Genomic DNA, 16,131 nt, shown 5'->3' on the forward strand with positions numbered 1-16,131 from the left:
GAATCAGTGCATGGGCGACAATTTTAGATAGGATAAGATAAGGTTTCAGTTGAGATGAGTTGAGATGAGATTAGATGAGATTTATTGAGATAAGATAACTTTATTTATGCGCGGTATTTCCATCGGCATTTTAAATTATCATCAACTAACTACCTACCTAACTGCAAGTATAGCAGAATAAAATTCTTGGAAGGTCTACTCTGGGACCTAAACTCGCCATTACTTTGGGCGACTTAACTTTAGGTGACTTAATTATAAGCAAAATTGACAGAAACAACATGGCGACTTAAGGCTACTTTAGGCGACTTAAGGTGGCTCCATAGGGTAATCACATATGATGTAGCGCGCGCTAGTGTCATACTTTGAAATGTGATTTTGCCTTCGTTTTAAGTCCTAGTTCGCTAAAACTTATTAAATGCAATCAGCAATGATGAAATAGTGTCTCTGTTAAAATAATGGGTTCAAGTCGAGAATTAAGACTACCCAAACAAATGCGTCCTTTAGTGTTTAGTTGGCTTTAAGTGCGATTTTCTACAATTTCCTTCGGTGAAATCTTCCCAAATTTTCACAGTACTTGGATATTACATGGAAAAAATTTTAAACAGGAAAAAAGTAAGGGTTGTAAAGGCAGATTCTTTGTTATCTAGAAATTTGTGTGTTTTTCGTCTGCGGAAAAACATGGCTTATAGATTTTCTTAAAAAACGAGCGCCACTTAAAGCAGAATAATTGTAACCCCCGTGCCAAATTTTACGAAATTTCACCGAAGGAAACTCGAGCAAAACCACACAAAAGCTGCCATTTTTTCCCCAGACATTTGTAACAAAAACGTCAGCAGAATAGAAATTATCCAAGATCGCTATTTGAGCATGCGTCAACGTTGAAACCACTAGGCGCTCGATAACAGTGTTTACTGAGCGTTTGATGCAATTTCATGAAGAAGATCTACAATTTCATAATCTTTGGAAGATTAAACAACATTGTCCGGCCTCGGAAATCTACTACGAATAAGGTTATCCTTTGAAATGTTTAACATAAATCCGTGGTTGATCATTTTTGTCTGAGCTCGCGTCAGCTCGCGCGCGCAGATTCCGAATGCATGCATCATCATCAGCGCGCGCGCTCATAAAACCCTATGGAGCCACCTTAAGGCGACTTTGTGGGACTTCAAGCGACTTTAGGTCCCAGTTTTGGCCTCTTGGAGGCCGGCAAATGCTTTACTTAAAACTCAGTGACGACTCATTTTTGCCCAATTTTCTCAGTTATGGATAATCTTTCTTCTCTGCAGTCTAAAGTCGATACTGTTGGCTATACAAGACTGAAAGACTTGCCAAAAGCCACCAAGTTGGTATTCTCTCGTCTTCCGTTCGTCTTTATCACTATAGGCGTGTGCATGGAGGATTTCATCATCACTTCCGTCACTGCGTTTGGACCAAAAATACTGGAGGCACAATTTTATCAACCAGCGGAGCGCGCTTGCATTGTTGTACGGCTTAGTAGCCGTGCCTGTGGCCTTATTAGGAAACATGCTTGGTGAGTAAATCAGGGCAAAGAGGTTTTCATTCAAAAGGGTCTTACAATGTGATAACATTTAAATATGCTCAGAAAGTGTAGCTTATTGCCCTCACTCTCCAAACAGCGATAATGCAATGAAATTTTTAGCATAGTACTGGCTAGAAAGATAAACTGACTAATGTACAAGGCTAACAAAAGTTAAACAATAATGTTTATAAAGCAGATAATGTTTAGAAGTAGAACGTATATATACAGATATGAACGTTTCGCACCCTTACGTTCTTAAGGTATCACGGAAGGAAAATTGGCGTTTGCGTTCCAAGTGAAATTGTGTGCAAACCATCAATGGTAACCCCAATAAAGTATATCTTTTCTAAAACCTTATTGAATAAAGATTGTAATTATGGATTTTGTTTTGATTATATAGACCATAATAAGCAACGCCAACACTTTGTTTGCAATTATGATGTTGCACAACATAACGTTTATTTGAAAACACATTTACGCGAGTGTCTGAATTTTTGTGTGGAATTTGTTCTAGATATATTTGTCTAAAAAACGGTGTCTCAGATTTTTCTTCTCTTGCTTCATCTTTTTTTGTGAATTTTTAAAGTTGAAGAAGCACTACAAACGCCATTTTTAAGATTAAAAATTCACAAAAAAAAATCATAGACCAATATATGTAGATCAATTTCCATATAAACGTTGAGGCCCACATGTAAAAGTGTTCTCAAATAAACCTAATGATGCCCAACATCATAATTGCATATAAAACGCTGACGTTGCTTACTATGGTCCAAATATGATCAAAACAAAATCCAAAACTAAAATCTATTTGATATAAGCTTTCAGAAAATATATACTTAATTGGGGTGAGCATTGATGGTTTGCACACAATATTACTTGGAACGCTAGCGCTAATTTTCCTTCCGTGATACCTTAAGATATCTTTATCACTTTTTCAGTTTTCAGTGTGAAGTTATTTTCTCTTCCTTAGGGCAACGCAAGGCCTATGAACGCTGAGTCAGCGTTAACAATATCTTTCCCAAACGTGAAATATTAAAATTCTCCTTTTATAGATGGCCACAAAAAATGTTACTTCTAATAATTTGTTGGTAAATTAATCGTCGATGCTAGTAAGAGCTTACTTGAAAATATTTCACAAATATAGTCACAATAGGTTGTTCAGTAACAATTCCAAGGAAATAATCTCAATCCTGTATTATTTTGTCTTTTAGGAGCCTACATCAACAAACGATTGAAGTTAAACCTGACGGGCGCTGCCAAAATGTGTTTCATTGTAGCCTGTTTAAGCCTTGTGTGTACTTGTCTACTGTACATCAAATGTGACACAATACAGATTGCAGGAGTTAATAAGCCTTACGTGGGCAGGTTTGTAGCTTGTAAAGGATTAAAAGTACTTTTTGTCAGCTTTCTTCGTTTTAAACCGTTTAAAAGATGTCTTAAATAAAAATAAACGAATTCTTTCCTTTTCACGAAGCTCGTCTTCAATCCAGCTCGATTCAAAATGCAACCAGGCCTGCAATTGCACCGGAGCGAGGTTTGATCCTGTTTGCGGGGGATCACTGACATACTTCTCACCCTGTCACGCGGGCTGTGGTCAAACCGAAAACCTTAATAAGGTAAGACGAGGTTGTCCTGAAAAAAGAACATCAGTCACTGCTGCCATGCATTGCCAGAATTTTCATTATACTGAATTATAATGAGTTCTATAATGACTGTCTGCAATAATTAATTATTTATGGTAGGCACCAAAAGATGAAGCTACCGTAATGACACACAGCGGTCAAACACAGCGCGCGTGCGCAGTTCCTGTTTAATTACCGCCAAAATTTTCCATACAAAGTCTTAATTTTTTCGAAAACTTTCGCTTTAAAGCCAAAAGTTAACGCCGTCCCTGGTAAGTTAACGTTTATACGCCGCTTATGGATTGGAAATTTGATAATTCATCTCCACTGAGTGTCCCAGCTTGAACTGTTCTTTCACCGTACTATTTCTTTAACAACTTCTTGCAAAAGTTTGCCCACTTTCGAGTCAAAAGTTCGAGGCGGCAAAGACGGATGTGACGTCAATTTTTGCGTTTGACCGCTGTGAACCGTAATGATTCGATTTAGCGCCTGGGACGCTTATTTACTTTTGGCACCTCAAGGGAGGGCGCCTATTCGAGACAGGACGCTTATTTAATTTTTTGAAAAACAACCAAATGTTCAAAACAAAACTGAAATAAATATTAAAATAACCAACAATAACAGAAACTGTAACAGTAACAAATTGTTGAAAGTTCAGTTACTTTTAAAAGAATTGTTCATTTTAGCAGTAAATATACCTGTACGGTACGGTGAATGTTCATGAGTTTATATATTCAACGCCAATGACTTCAGTAGGGACAGTTATCCACAATTGGAGCGCTTAGTAGAATAGAGGCGCTTGTAAGAATGGGGACGCTTATTGGAATAGGGGCGCTTATTGAGAAAAACACATTCGAAGGGGGCGCTTATTGAAAGGAGGGCGCTAAATCAAATCATTACGGTATGCATCCCTAATATTGGATCTTGTGCTATCAGATTCGCGAGAAGGCCAATCACGTTCAACTTTTTCTAATTGCCCCTTTTGATTGGTTCGAATTTAGACAGGGACACGCGCGTTTGACGTCAGTTATTTTTGCGCCCAAATTACGCGATGTCGTTCTCCATTCAAACGATGTATACATAGTATTGGATCCTCATTGGAGTTTGTTTAATTTTGCTTTCAGACTTCGGCCTTCTACGAAAGCTGTGCCTGCGTGGAGTCTAAAGTCGATCCCATCGATCCCATTGATCCCATCGGAAAGGTGGAAAAGGGCGTGTGTCAAGTGGATTGCGGGCTCCAATTAGTGCTGTTTTTGCTTGTGCTTTCTGCCATCACTTTGATGACGTTTCTGAACGATACTCCTGCGTTAATTGTTACACTAAGGTATCTTAAATCTTATTTTGTATTTGTTCCTTTTGTTTTTCCGGTGGTCTGCTTCTAACATCTCGCACAAGGATTTTTTTCAAAGCCTTTCTCGTTCAAAGGGGCGAAGTGCGAAATAGTAATAATAATAATAATAATGATGATGATGATGATGATGTAACGATGACCACGACGAAACTAGAAACCAGGTTGCTGGTTGGTAGTTTCGGTTCCATTTCTTCTTGTTTTCATACACACAGAAAGACACAAAACTGTCACGCCACTGCAGATAATTTTCTTTACTTCTAAGTGGTGATATTGCGGAATGTTTTACAGATTGTGAATTTCCTCTGAAAATGATGATGTTTGACCTAATTGCCATGGCAATATAAACGAAGAATGTCTCAATTTATACATATTTTTGCTTTTATTGAGTACACAGTTATTTTAATAAGCCAGTACACTAACTTTGAATCATTTTCGAATTCTCTTGAAGGAGCATCCCAGCTGGTCAACTGCAGTCATACGCATTAGGTCTCCAGCTTGATCTCGTCAAACTTATTGGCGCCATTCCAGGTCCTATTATTGTTGGTGCACTAATAGACAAAACTTGTATCCTTTGGGACACAAGGTAATCACATGTCAAAGTACATCTTGATACAATCACGTGAGATTTTGGGACTGCAACGATGCGGCGAGAAGCGAGCACGGTGCGTGGCTCTCGCACGTCTCGTGAGCCGGCCCGGTGTCTTATCTCCAGTACCACTCCACGTATTCACACACATACGCTCCAGACCCTTCCGAGGGCGTGTATTCCCGAAAATTGGGAATTTCCGTTTGAAAAGAATGTGTTTTGTTTCCCCGAAGAACCCGCCATATCGGGTGAACCGCAAAATTTTGCATGGCCACAAACGCCAAAAGGCCTGGAACTGAACTTTTCCAAACGGCAAATGGAATTTCTATTCGGAACGTCCCAGCACAGGGAAAGCGACCTTACCTTTTCAGAAGTTTTGTTCCTCCCGTAAATTTCCCAGTGAAAGAAACAAAACAAAACAAAAAGTTCGTGTTTCATTTTATGCACCTATCAATGTTAAGCCGCTGGGGGGAGGCCGGGCATAGGCAGAGCATTTGACAGCAATTGTTTGCCCGTAGTGAGGACTTTTGACCGTTTTAATGGACTTTCTTACAACATTTTATTGAAGCCTTTAGTTAGTGACTCTTTTGAACAACCACAAATGCAGAAGCTAAGTTCAAATGCCCAGCCTTTGCCCGGCCTCCCCCCCCCCCCCCCCAGCAGCTTAACACTGATAGATGCATTAACATCCGAACCGGAATTTTCAAAAAGATCCGGTGCTTGTGAACTCGACTAGATTAATCAGCGAGAAATTACTTTGCCTCACATTCGATCCACATTGAACATACCTTTCGGCACACATACATGCATACATGGACTTTATTTTCCCTCGAATTTTAGAGTACCTTATAACATTATTAATACCTTATTCTCACTAATTTCGCGAGTACTTAATTTCGCGAAAAAGCAATAGCCATATTTCGCGAGTACTTAATTTCGCGATTTTGAGAGGAAGGTACAATTGGAGTGTATTAAATTTCGCGATTTATATCTATTCTTCAATATGAAGCTTTGACCTCGAAACTGTAACATAATTAATATGAAAGTCATCGTAAAAACAGCAAACAAAACAATATACACATTACAAAACATAAGGTATTCAACAGTTTAAATACCTGATAGGTTTATCTACGACTGCAAGAGCGAGATTTTTTAAGAACTTGGCGGCAAAGAACAGCTCGAACAGTGCGACTGATAGAGTGGGAGTTAACTAATGAACAAAATTAAACAAAAAACTCCTAAATATGCATGAGGCTCAGACATGTTGGAATAACTATGATAAAACACATCGAGTTTCATTATCTTTTTATATTATCAGTACGAATTAAACTTCGCGATTTTAAACTTCGCGTGTTTCTAATATCTTCGAGAAATCGATAAAATACACTAAAATGCATGTAGTTGGCTAGGGCGCTGTACTTGAAACTGACGGCTACCCTTGATTCAAATCCTCGTTGTTAAAGTTTTTCAAAACTTGGGAATAACATTACCATCATGTACTTTTTGTTTGTTCCAAAGGTGCGATGAAAATGGTTTTTGTCTGGAGTACGACCACAGTGGACTAGCGCAAGTGCTGCTGGGAGTTCTGCTGGTGTGCAAATGTATCACAACCACGACTTTCTTTCTGTCGTGGTACTTCAGTCGGAGACAAGAAAAGAACAACAACACAATAACTAATATCGATACGGCTCTTTAGGGATTCAGGAAACTTGGAAGCCATGGAATTAATAAAAAACGGTTTTTTCACTTTCGGTACGGGTTGCATTCCGATTAGACCGATTTATCTGACCAACACAACAAAAAAACAGACAAGAAAATGTAGTTACTTCATTAACTTCGGACCATAAAATTCCATACTGATAGAGGAGATAGAGCAGTTTTCAATTGAGTGTCGTAAAAGCAAACCTAAAGTATCACTCCGGCTGGCCAGTCAAAGGACGCAGACAATCCAGTGAGACAACCAGTCCAATTTATAGGGGAACAAAAACCATTTTGAGTTCATAAGGACGATCGCGGAACTATTGTTGTAAATTCTCACAATTTTGTCGGGATTACTTCTAATCACAAAATGGCAAAAATGTTTATACTACAAAAATCCTCTTTTCTCGCCATGTTTTTTATAGCAAACTTGCAAACAATTTAAACCGCGCTACAAACAATTTAAATCACACTGGTTGCCTAGTTTTTTATAAAAATTTTTACACCCATCCTTGGAGACCCAGGGGCAGTAAATGGGGCGAAACGAAGGAATAAACCTGGCAGAAATCGTAGCGACGAAAGTTTTCAATGACAATTCTCTCACGTCTTGCTTCTGTAGCAAAGAAAACCAAAGTGTGAAGTCGGAACTATGATCTTTGTATGACCCTTTGTTGTTACACTAAAATATTTCAGTACGTGTCGCAGGATTTACGAAAGTAATCGCTCATATCTGTGAAATTGTGGTTATGTCGAAATTAAGTTGTTTATCCTAAAGGAAACTCCATGCATCCTCTGTAATTTTTATCACGTATTCGTTATATAAGCTACCATGTATACAAGAACGTTGATTCAAGCAATAAAGTACCGGTAGATCAAGTTAATTGTACAGCAGTTGAGTGTGAATCTCTCCGTGAGTGTGCTTCGATAAGCCAAGAGCGAGGCCAAGCCCGGGGGCCAAGCATCGCAACCGGTCCGACTCTGATCTAATCAACCCTCGGCCGTCAAAGCGCGACATTGCAATTTTAGACAACATTGATTTAATGCATAACTAGTTACTAACTTTTATCGGAAATATGATCTTTGTATGAACGACCCTTTGTTGTTGAAAATATTTCAATGCGTACATGCGCAGTGCGTGTCGCGTTAAACATAGTTCTTTCTTTTCGTTTTAAAACTATATTTAGAAAGGCTAGTTCCTTATAATAACAAGCTTAAGCCTAGGATTCTGTTCGCATAAACGCCTAGTTCCACAGGATTTACGTATTTTCGTTCCCAAGGGGTGGGGGGGAGGGGGTACTTGAAGTATACATGACAGGGGGGTACGACGGAGACTCATATTGCAAACCCCAAAAATACACAAGCCTGGAATTATAGACCCCCAACCCAAAAGAATACAAGACAACCCACCTAAATACCTCAATACTGATTTATTCAATTAAACAGAACTTTCTAATGCATGATTTTGCATCAATAAGCTAGCTTATGAAATTGGTATGTCCGTTAATGAATATTTTTCTGATCCACTGATCGCAACGAAATCCTGCAAACGAAAAGTACACTCAGAGATAAGACCCAAAAAAATACGCGTATTTTTTAAAGACCTTAAAAAATACGTGACAGATCCCTTGACCCAAAAAATTACCGAGCGTGTAAATTTTCAACCTAAAAAAATGGGCTTCCATTTCAACTTGTATTTTCTTACACATAGAAAGGTGTCACGCAACAACGCAGTGACATACAAGGCACAACAAGAGAGTAAAGCCTAAAAGAATTGTCCATCGACTCCAAAAAAAAAAAGGCATCAAATAAACTACACTCAGATAATTGCTGTAAAAAATAAAAACATAGGCGGGGGCGGCTTAATGAGAACTATTACTAGTTTACGAAAGAAATTTCCTATTAGGCACACCACCCTATGTGTTCGTGGTTAATAATTGCTGGCATAAGGTTATGTTGAAATCAATGGCGCATCTAGAAGATATACAGAGAAACATTACATCGGCTTCGATTTACTACAAAATAAAAAAAATTACTCTAAATGATTCAATAAAAGTTTAGATGAAATGTTGAATGAGTCTTGTGTCATGTTTTTTTTTTAACGCCCCGAGCCCCGAGGCGTTTATTTTGCGAGATCATTTATCTTCTATATGCGCAATTGATTTCAACATAACCTTATGTCAACAATCATGATTAGCCTAGAACTAGAATTCGCGCTACAAAGCCTCAGAGCACAAGCTATTAAATTAATGACCCATTCACGCAAGGAAAACATTCAAAGGCAAATGAATAGCATCTATAAGCTACATGCAGTTACGCTTGCCATGTTACGTGTTTTAGTTAGGGTCGGACCATTAGCGAATTAAGCGACATTTAGGGACCGTTTATTTTTTATGGGGTAGGGGGCTAAAGGGATTTGATAGATAGTGCCTGTAAAATATAATCCCCCCCCTCCCTCCTTATTAGAAATTTTTGCCCTGGTCCCTCAACAAAAAAAGATGACAGCTAAAACTTATCAAGCTAATCTTTAGAATATCAGACAAAATTGCAGTTTTAAGTGATAATAATAATACTGTTTGTGCTTTTGATTAACTGTTTACTGGGTAGGCATGGGCTCCTGGGTAGGTCAGGTGTGTTTGCAACCAAATAGTTGATAGGATTGAGCTGATGCTGTTCTCTCGGTACATGACAACTTAGAGAGGTCCGGGGGCATGCTCCCCCAGGAAAATTTTAATTTTCAGAACCTCAGAAACGCTATTTTAGCCATTCTGATGGACGTTTATAGATGCCATCATACAACACTTACAGGTAATTCCGTTGCACGAATTTTTTTTTTCAGGCACAACCGCTTGCAGGATTTTTTTTTCGACAAGTTTCCCTTGCGGGAATTTTTTTTTCGAAAATCACCCCCCCCCCCCTCCCTCCGGTTATTTCTAATGGTCCGTCCCTTAACGTTTCTGCTCAATGAGATACGCAACCATCCGCGGAGCACGTTTATGTTTCGCGTCACGTCATCTCGTGTCACGTCATCCGTTTTCATCTTTTTGAGTCCAGCAGAAACACAAAGTGCTCGGGTACATCTTTCTCTCAAATTTCATCCACTGCTCAGAAATAACGCTTTACATACCTTACGTAATGCTCAAGAGGATCATAGGTTACACCTTATTTTGGTGGTGAAAAAATATAATCCAGGCAGACTATAGCCTCCCACGCAGTCTTTCTTAGGGGCGATCGTAGATCGTGTGTGATCGCCCCTAAGCACGAACCATCAATAACGCAACTCCCATGTTATAAATATTAAACATTGAAAGGCAATTATTGGACGCTTTATATTTCCAAACCCATGGGAGAACGGTACTAAATCCGAGAGTTACGAGGGTCGTTAATCCCTTATGATCCCTAAAAACCCAAACAAGGCCTCAAATCTGTATCATATATTATTTTTTCCGATCTAGAACATCTTTGGTGAGATTGCGTGACGTGCCAGCAACCGGATACATCACTCACATTTGAAGGAAGTTTTAAAGCAGACGACTAGTTCTTTCGCTCCCAGATGATACATAACCTGTCCGGGATTGAAGGACTACAGGATTTTCTGACTGATTCCTTTTTTCAGCGCAGTTTATTTGCCATTATCTATTGAGGTAAGTCATGCATAAATATGTAACGCCGATAAATAATAACAACAACAACGCATCACGAAGACACTGAACAAGAGACCGGCGCTCGTTCAGTGCTTACACGAAATCCAGCAAGCCGATTGCTTTCCTCCAATGAATTAAAAGTTCATTTGTGGGGAGGCTATTCTGCGAGCCTGCGAGCCCGAGACCTTTTTTGCGAGCCGCGAGCCTCTTCATGCGAACCCCAAAAGTTTACCACCAAATTGCTGAGTGTGTGCTGTAGAGCACGCAATCAATGTAAGATACATATGATGATGTGGATGTTGACGGAAGTTGTGGAATCGGAAGTTGTGAATCGATCGTGGACCGGAAGTTGTTAACCGTGGACTGGAAGTTGTGGACCGTGCGAGTGTCAGCAGTTTCAGGGTAGGCGTTCTACGTAAAACTTTTCGGCTTATCGATCCATGTTGCAATCAGTTTAGAAATTCAGAAAATTGTGTTTTGATGTTAAAAACTGGTCATTAGGCTATGCAAACATATCATTTCTTTTCACATGTGCATCTCAGCTTAATCGAAGTTAATTTGGGGTTACTAAGCGGGGAGAGGTAGCACGTAAAATTACTTCCGTTCGCGGCACTTTCCGTCAACGGGTACAAGTTTTATCCAGCTCAGACATGCACGATTCACGAAAACTCATATGCTTTTCGAAAAGTTTCTTGGCCTCATCTTGAATGAAATATAAAAGTGAAACATTTTCAAGTTTCTTTCATTTCTTCGCGTTTAGTTGGGTTTTTTTAATTTTAGGCTTTTGAAGTTTACATTATTTTCCGATAAGAGTTGCGAGTTATCTGTTGCATCGTTATTTTTTGTTCTAAATCGTTTGTGTATTGAGGATGTTATTCTTGATGTTTATGTAACTCGCGTTATTCAAACATGAGCCAGTTCTGCTAGCGAGAAATGAATTATTTTTGTCTGTCATTCAAGCGTTTTGAGTTTATTTTTAGAATCGGGGATCACGCAAGCGCGCACCAGCGTTTGCGTGATTTGCGTAACTGGTTCCCATTGCGGCTGATAATCTTTTCAGCTAATTTGTGAAGCAAAATTTAAGTGTCCTTAAACTGAAAAACTTTGTCGTAAAGTGGCCAGTTGGACTACAGACGGTAATATACTGCCTCCACCAGATGCTGAAAGCCTTAAGTTGCGATTCCAACTTCTTTTCTTTATCTTATGACCCGACATTTAGGTACAATTTGCTATTTCCGTGCTTCTCTTTTCGCAAAGAAGTTTTTCCCATCCGCCATTTTGAATTTTTCATGAAAGAGTCACTGACCACTCTTCCCCGGTTCTCCATTCCCTTTGTAATCCGTTCTCAAGCGACACGCAAAAATTATATTTGCAGTAGCTTATCTTTTTGTGGGTAAAACAATGAAATTACTGCGTCTCGAAATACAAAGGGATGATCAAGTTTTATCAAACAAGAGAAAGACTTCTTGCATGCATCTTTCCACACCCGTATAAGCAAGAAAAAACATATCTTATAATTCCCAGTTCAAAGAAACCTGAATAGATAGAAATGCAGCTGTACGCGGGATCGCATAAAAAGATTCATAATTTCATCTCTGATAACGAAAATATTAAGACATTTTTGCCTTTAAGAACAAGTCAGGCCACCTCTCTGGGCGTACTTAGACAATTTTTAGTAGTACGCACACAGTCAGTGAAAGATGAAGTGTTACCCCGAAGTAGCGTAGCGTTTCGCGGAATAATCGAACACAAATACGATCTGCTGTACTGTTTCTTCTATAATGTAAAAACACCCCTGTGAATTCTGGTACGCAATTGCGTATTTCGCGTAAAGGCTGGTACGCCCCTGCGGCTGTTAATCGGGTGTGTCATACATCATCCGGCGTATGTCTTTTGTAAAGAAAACGAAATGAAACATCAAATAGTGCAATCGTTTTATTCGTCATACTTGCCAAACTTACAATTTATAAGTTTACAAAGAGAAACCGGAGAGGAAGTATAAATCTCATTTCCCAGCCGATTTTTTTTTCGCCCAAATCCCAGTCCCATTCTCATTTCTTTGATCGTGATTCCCTCTCCCAGGGACCCAAATTACATTTTCCCAGTAAAAAATAGGCAAATCTCAGTTCCCATTTTACCCCTTCACCCCCCTTACAATTTGCGTCAGGTTATATCAGACCACGGATCATTTTTTCTTGTTGCTGACATATGCAAACAAAGCATTGGCGACAGGATGGTCCTGGTCGATCTGCCATGACATACAACGAACACTGCCCCCGAGACCATGCACTTTACCAGCAGCTCCCACGGCGACCACGTCTTTGTCGGTACTACTCTGGAAGACAGCAAAGGCTCTTTCGTTGGCTGTCTTGTTGGAAAAGAAAGGGACATATACAGCGTTGTTTGTCACCAAGGAATTGGCATAGGATCCCTCAGCAGAGCCAAATCCATCCGACACGTTGTTGTTTGTGTAGCACGGCAAGGGAATAACTGTGAGACAAGGGAAGACCTTCAGAACAGACCTTTTCATTGAATCGTAATAACGTTGATCATCTGGGCCATCGTACAATCCAATCAGGAGAACATCTTCTTCAACAAATGACAAGACCCCATCAGCGTGTCCGGTTGTATCATCTGGGTCTTCTACGACTGCCACTTTTCTATTGATAGTAGCTTCCAGTTTCTTGATGATTTGTTTTTTAGTCATCCATGGATTGTCATCGTATATCCTCTCAGTGGTGATGGCGGCGCCTACTCCGTTTTCCACAATGTTGCCTCCTTCAAGAACAAGATCGCTTTGCTGCAAATGTGGAAGCCCCACCAAACTTGCAAACTTCCTGAAATTGTTCTCATCAAGTTTGGCTTGTTTACGACTGATATACTGCGGTCTATATTTGAACTTGATTTGTTGGTTTGGCATAGCTGGGGGAAAATCTCTCATCCACATATCCAGCCCAGGCTCATCTACTTCAATAAGATGAGCATTAGTAAAGGTGTGGTGCTGAAGATACTTTCGGCCTGATCGATCGTGGATGATGAACAAGTGATCTCTACCTTCGGTCTTGGCGTCCATTTCAATGGCGAAGTCAGCAAGGTTTTGTATGTGGTCAAGATACTGAACATTGCTTTCGCCAGGAAGTGACACAACAATCACTTGTTTCTTGCTTTCCATACTAAAAGGGAACACACATTCACGTTATCAGCACAAGCTTTAGGCACAAACTTTAGGTAACATATAAAAAAAGGCGTTATATATTACATCGTAGCATACAACGCCTTCTTACTGGATCGCCTTCTGGTTTTGCTACCTTTTGGCAAATGCCCATTAATTGTAATATGCTTATGCCTTTTTGGAGTTGTAGTCTAGTCTTTACATGGGGTAAAGGGGCTGGTGGGATTTGAGTGAAACTTTGCCAAGAAAGGGAAGAGGCATCCGCAAAAAAATGCTGTGCTGGTATAATACCATCCATAAAATAGTGCAAAATTCCTTCCAGAAGCCAAAATGGCGTTTCTGAAATTTTCAACTCAACCCCACCAAATATTTGCCCTCCGATATCAGATAATTCCCGATTGGAAGAATTTTTAAAGATAAAAAATAACTTGTGTTTTAGGACTGGGATGCGACTGCTGGATCATTAGGCCATCAGCGATCCAGCGGTTATGAAAAGATTAAGCTGTACAATAATTTTGCCAGTTGTAAAAATGAAATAGATTTTCAATTAGATGACGGGCGGATTCAGTCTTCAGAAATTTAAAGGTTTTTAAAATGTTAGCTTATGTTCAACAATTCGCACTTTCATATTCGTTATGGTCTCATCGCCGATGTAATTAGCACCACCAGAACATTCTCCCTTGTAAACGACATGCGATCGGAGATTTTGAATATTAAAGACATTTTCGCAAATTCGCGAAATGTCCGATCTGTGAAATCGCGAAATAAACGTGTCACGACAATTTCATGTAATTAGGTGTGTAATGTATGTAATGGTTTTAACACATTTGTGACAATTAAAATCTCACCTCTGAGGCCGAGGAGTTCCACCTGACCAATCTTCCGATGCCTGTCCTTGTGAAAAAAGGATCAAACAGAAAATCACGAGGAGATTCATGGTGCAGTGTGCCGAAACGTTTCTACGTGTACCAACAAAACTATCCGTGGCAGGCGTTGACAGTTAGAACTGAGAATTAAATAGCATTTCATTGCCACGTTTTAACCAATCAAAGTGAGACAACAAGTTTGAAATGGGCTGTGATTGGTTCAAACCTGAGCCCTGAGTCATTAAAAGTCAGTGTAAACTTGTTTGTTTAGCTGTACCCTTTAATTTCCAAGTGCCGAAATTGCCATGGTGTACGTATACTTTATTTTTCCCTTGACTATTTGAATTTGCGCTGTTGATATTCTTAGTAATAATTTTTATATATTGTAAACACTTTTACCGTTTTTAACATTCTTTCTATGATCATGTTATAATCATTCAGTATACGCTCAATAGTGATTTCAGTGAAAGCGAAACGTCAAAAAGTCAAAAACCAAAAATGGCACAGGTCAAGGGGAAGAAACAAAGATTATCAATTCAACGAAGAACTCATCGAAACTGCAAGGGTAAATCGAAGTTAATTAAAAGTTTTGAATAAGCAGTTGCTTGAAAAATACATCGAAAAGCAATTATAAGAAATCAGAACTGTAAATAGAAATGGCCACATTTTAATTATGTCTTCAGCGACTTTTAGCTTTGCTGAAGCTTTTTTAGTTTGGCCGATGTCATGTTCGGCGACTCGGGAACGGATCTTAATGTAATGCATGTTGACAAAAGGATGATCCGTGACCACTTAATTGTAAACTGTTAAATTTCATCTTTCAAACTGAGACCACTAATTGACTAGAAGAGTTATTAAAAGTCAATGTAAAGTTGCTTGTTTAGCTGTACTCTTTAATTTCCTAGTGCCGAAATTGACTACTAGTGTGTACTTTGTTTTTTCCTTGACTATGTTTTTACTATCATGTGATAATCATTCAGTAAACGCTAATGATTATTTTTTCCTACAAGTTCGAAAGTGATTTCTTCGGCTAAACGCAGTTGCATATTAAAAAGATTAAAAGGAAACTTTTAATTTTTAAAATATTTGATTGTATACCAATCGCCTTCAATGAATAGAAAGAGGACTTTTTTAACCATTCATTCACCGCCAAGTGTTTAAGCTAACAAATTGGAACTGTTAATTGTTTCATTTAAAAGTTTTTTGGCTCGTTTCAGTTGTTTACTTTTTTCACCCATCACTTAAAAGCACGCGGGAACTAATTGTCATATGGAAGACCGTCGCGCGATTGTACTTGTAGGACACGAAGTGAACATTACTCTTTGTTTCTTTAGTCATTCCCTGTTGTAGAACATTCTTTATTAAATATACTGACCTGACCGAAGCTGACCTCTTAACAGGCCAAAGAAAACAGGCCAAAAGCGGCACAGGTCAAGGGAGAGAAACAAAAAGGTGTCGAATCAAAGAAAAGGGAGATAATTATGAAGATTATTCATACATCGAAACTTCAGGGGTTTAGAAAACTTAAAGTTAAAAGTTTTGTTTTAGGAGATGCTTTAAAAGTACATTGAAAAACAATTATAAGAAGTCAGAATTGTAAATAAAAATGGACACATCTTAATATGTGTTCAGCGACTTTTAGCTTTGAATTGCTG

At 39.0% G+C, this 16,131-nt stretch overlaps 1 protein-coding gene and 1 pseudogene across 3 annotated transcripts in view; one reads left to right on the top strand and one right to left on the bottom strand.

Moving 5' to 3' along the window:
* LOC144645315 (solute carrier organic anion transporter family member 4A1-like) overlaps positions 1-7,683 on the top strand; it is a 25,680-nt pseudogene extending 17,997 nt beyond the window's left edge. The window contains exons 6-11 of the transcript XR_013569259.1: positions 1,287-1,531; positions 2,752-2,905; positions 3,015-3,156; positions 4,287-4,486; positions 4,962-5,096; positions 6,618-7,683. The product of XR_013569259.1 is annotated as a solute carrier organic anion transporter family member 4A1-like (transcript). The remainder of the gene's footprint in view (positions 1-1,286; positions 1,532-2,751; positions 2,906-3,014; positions 3,157-4,286; positions 4,487-4,961; positions 5,097-6,617) is intronic.
* Positions 1-15,004, bottom strand: part of LOC144645378 (putative agmatine deiminase) — a 25,882-nt gene extending 10,878 nt beyond the window's left edge. Inside the window, exons 1-2 of one of the 2 annotated variants that reach the window (XM_078504944.1) lie at positions 14,459-15,004; positions 12,366-13,611 (exon numbers count right to left, since the gene is read on the bottom strand). In XM_078504944.1, the coding sequence (XP_078361070.1) occupies positions 12,624-13,611; positions 14,459-14,547 (1,077 nt within the window). In that variant the 5' untranslated portion in view covers positions 14,548-15,004 and the 3' untranslated portion in view covers positions 12,366-12,623. Of the gene's footprint in view, positions 1-12,365; positions 13,612-14,458 lie in introns of those variants that run through there. The other variant, XM_078504945.1, reaches the window with a different exon arrangement.
* Between the last annotated feature and the right edge of the window lie 1,127 nt (positions 15,005-16,131).

The sequence above is a fragment of the Oculina patagonica genome, chromosome 3, assembly GCF_052425735.1.
Source record: "Oculina patagonica isolate OP01 chromosome 3, crgOcupat, whole genome shotgun sequence".
In the NCBI taxonomy this organism is placed as follows: Eukaryota; Metazoa; Cnidaria; class Anthozoa; order Scleractinia; family Oculinidae; genus Oculina; species Oculina patagonica.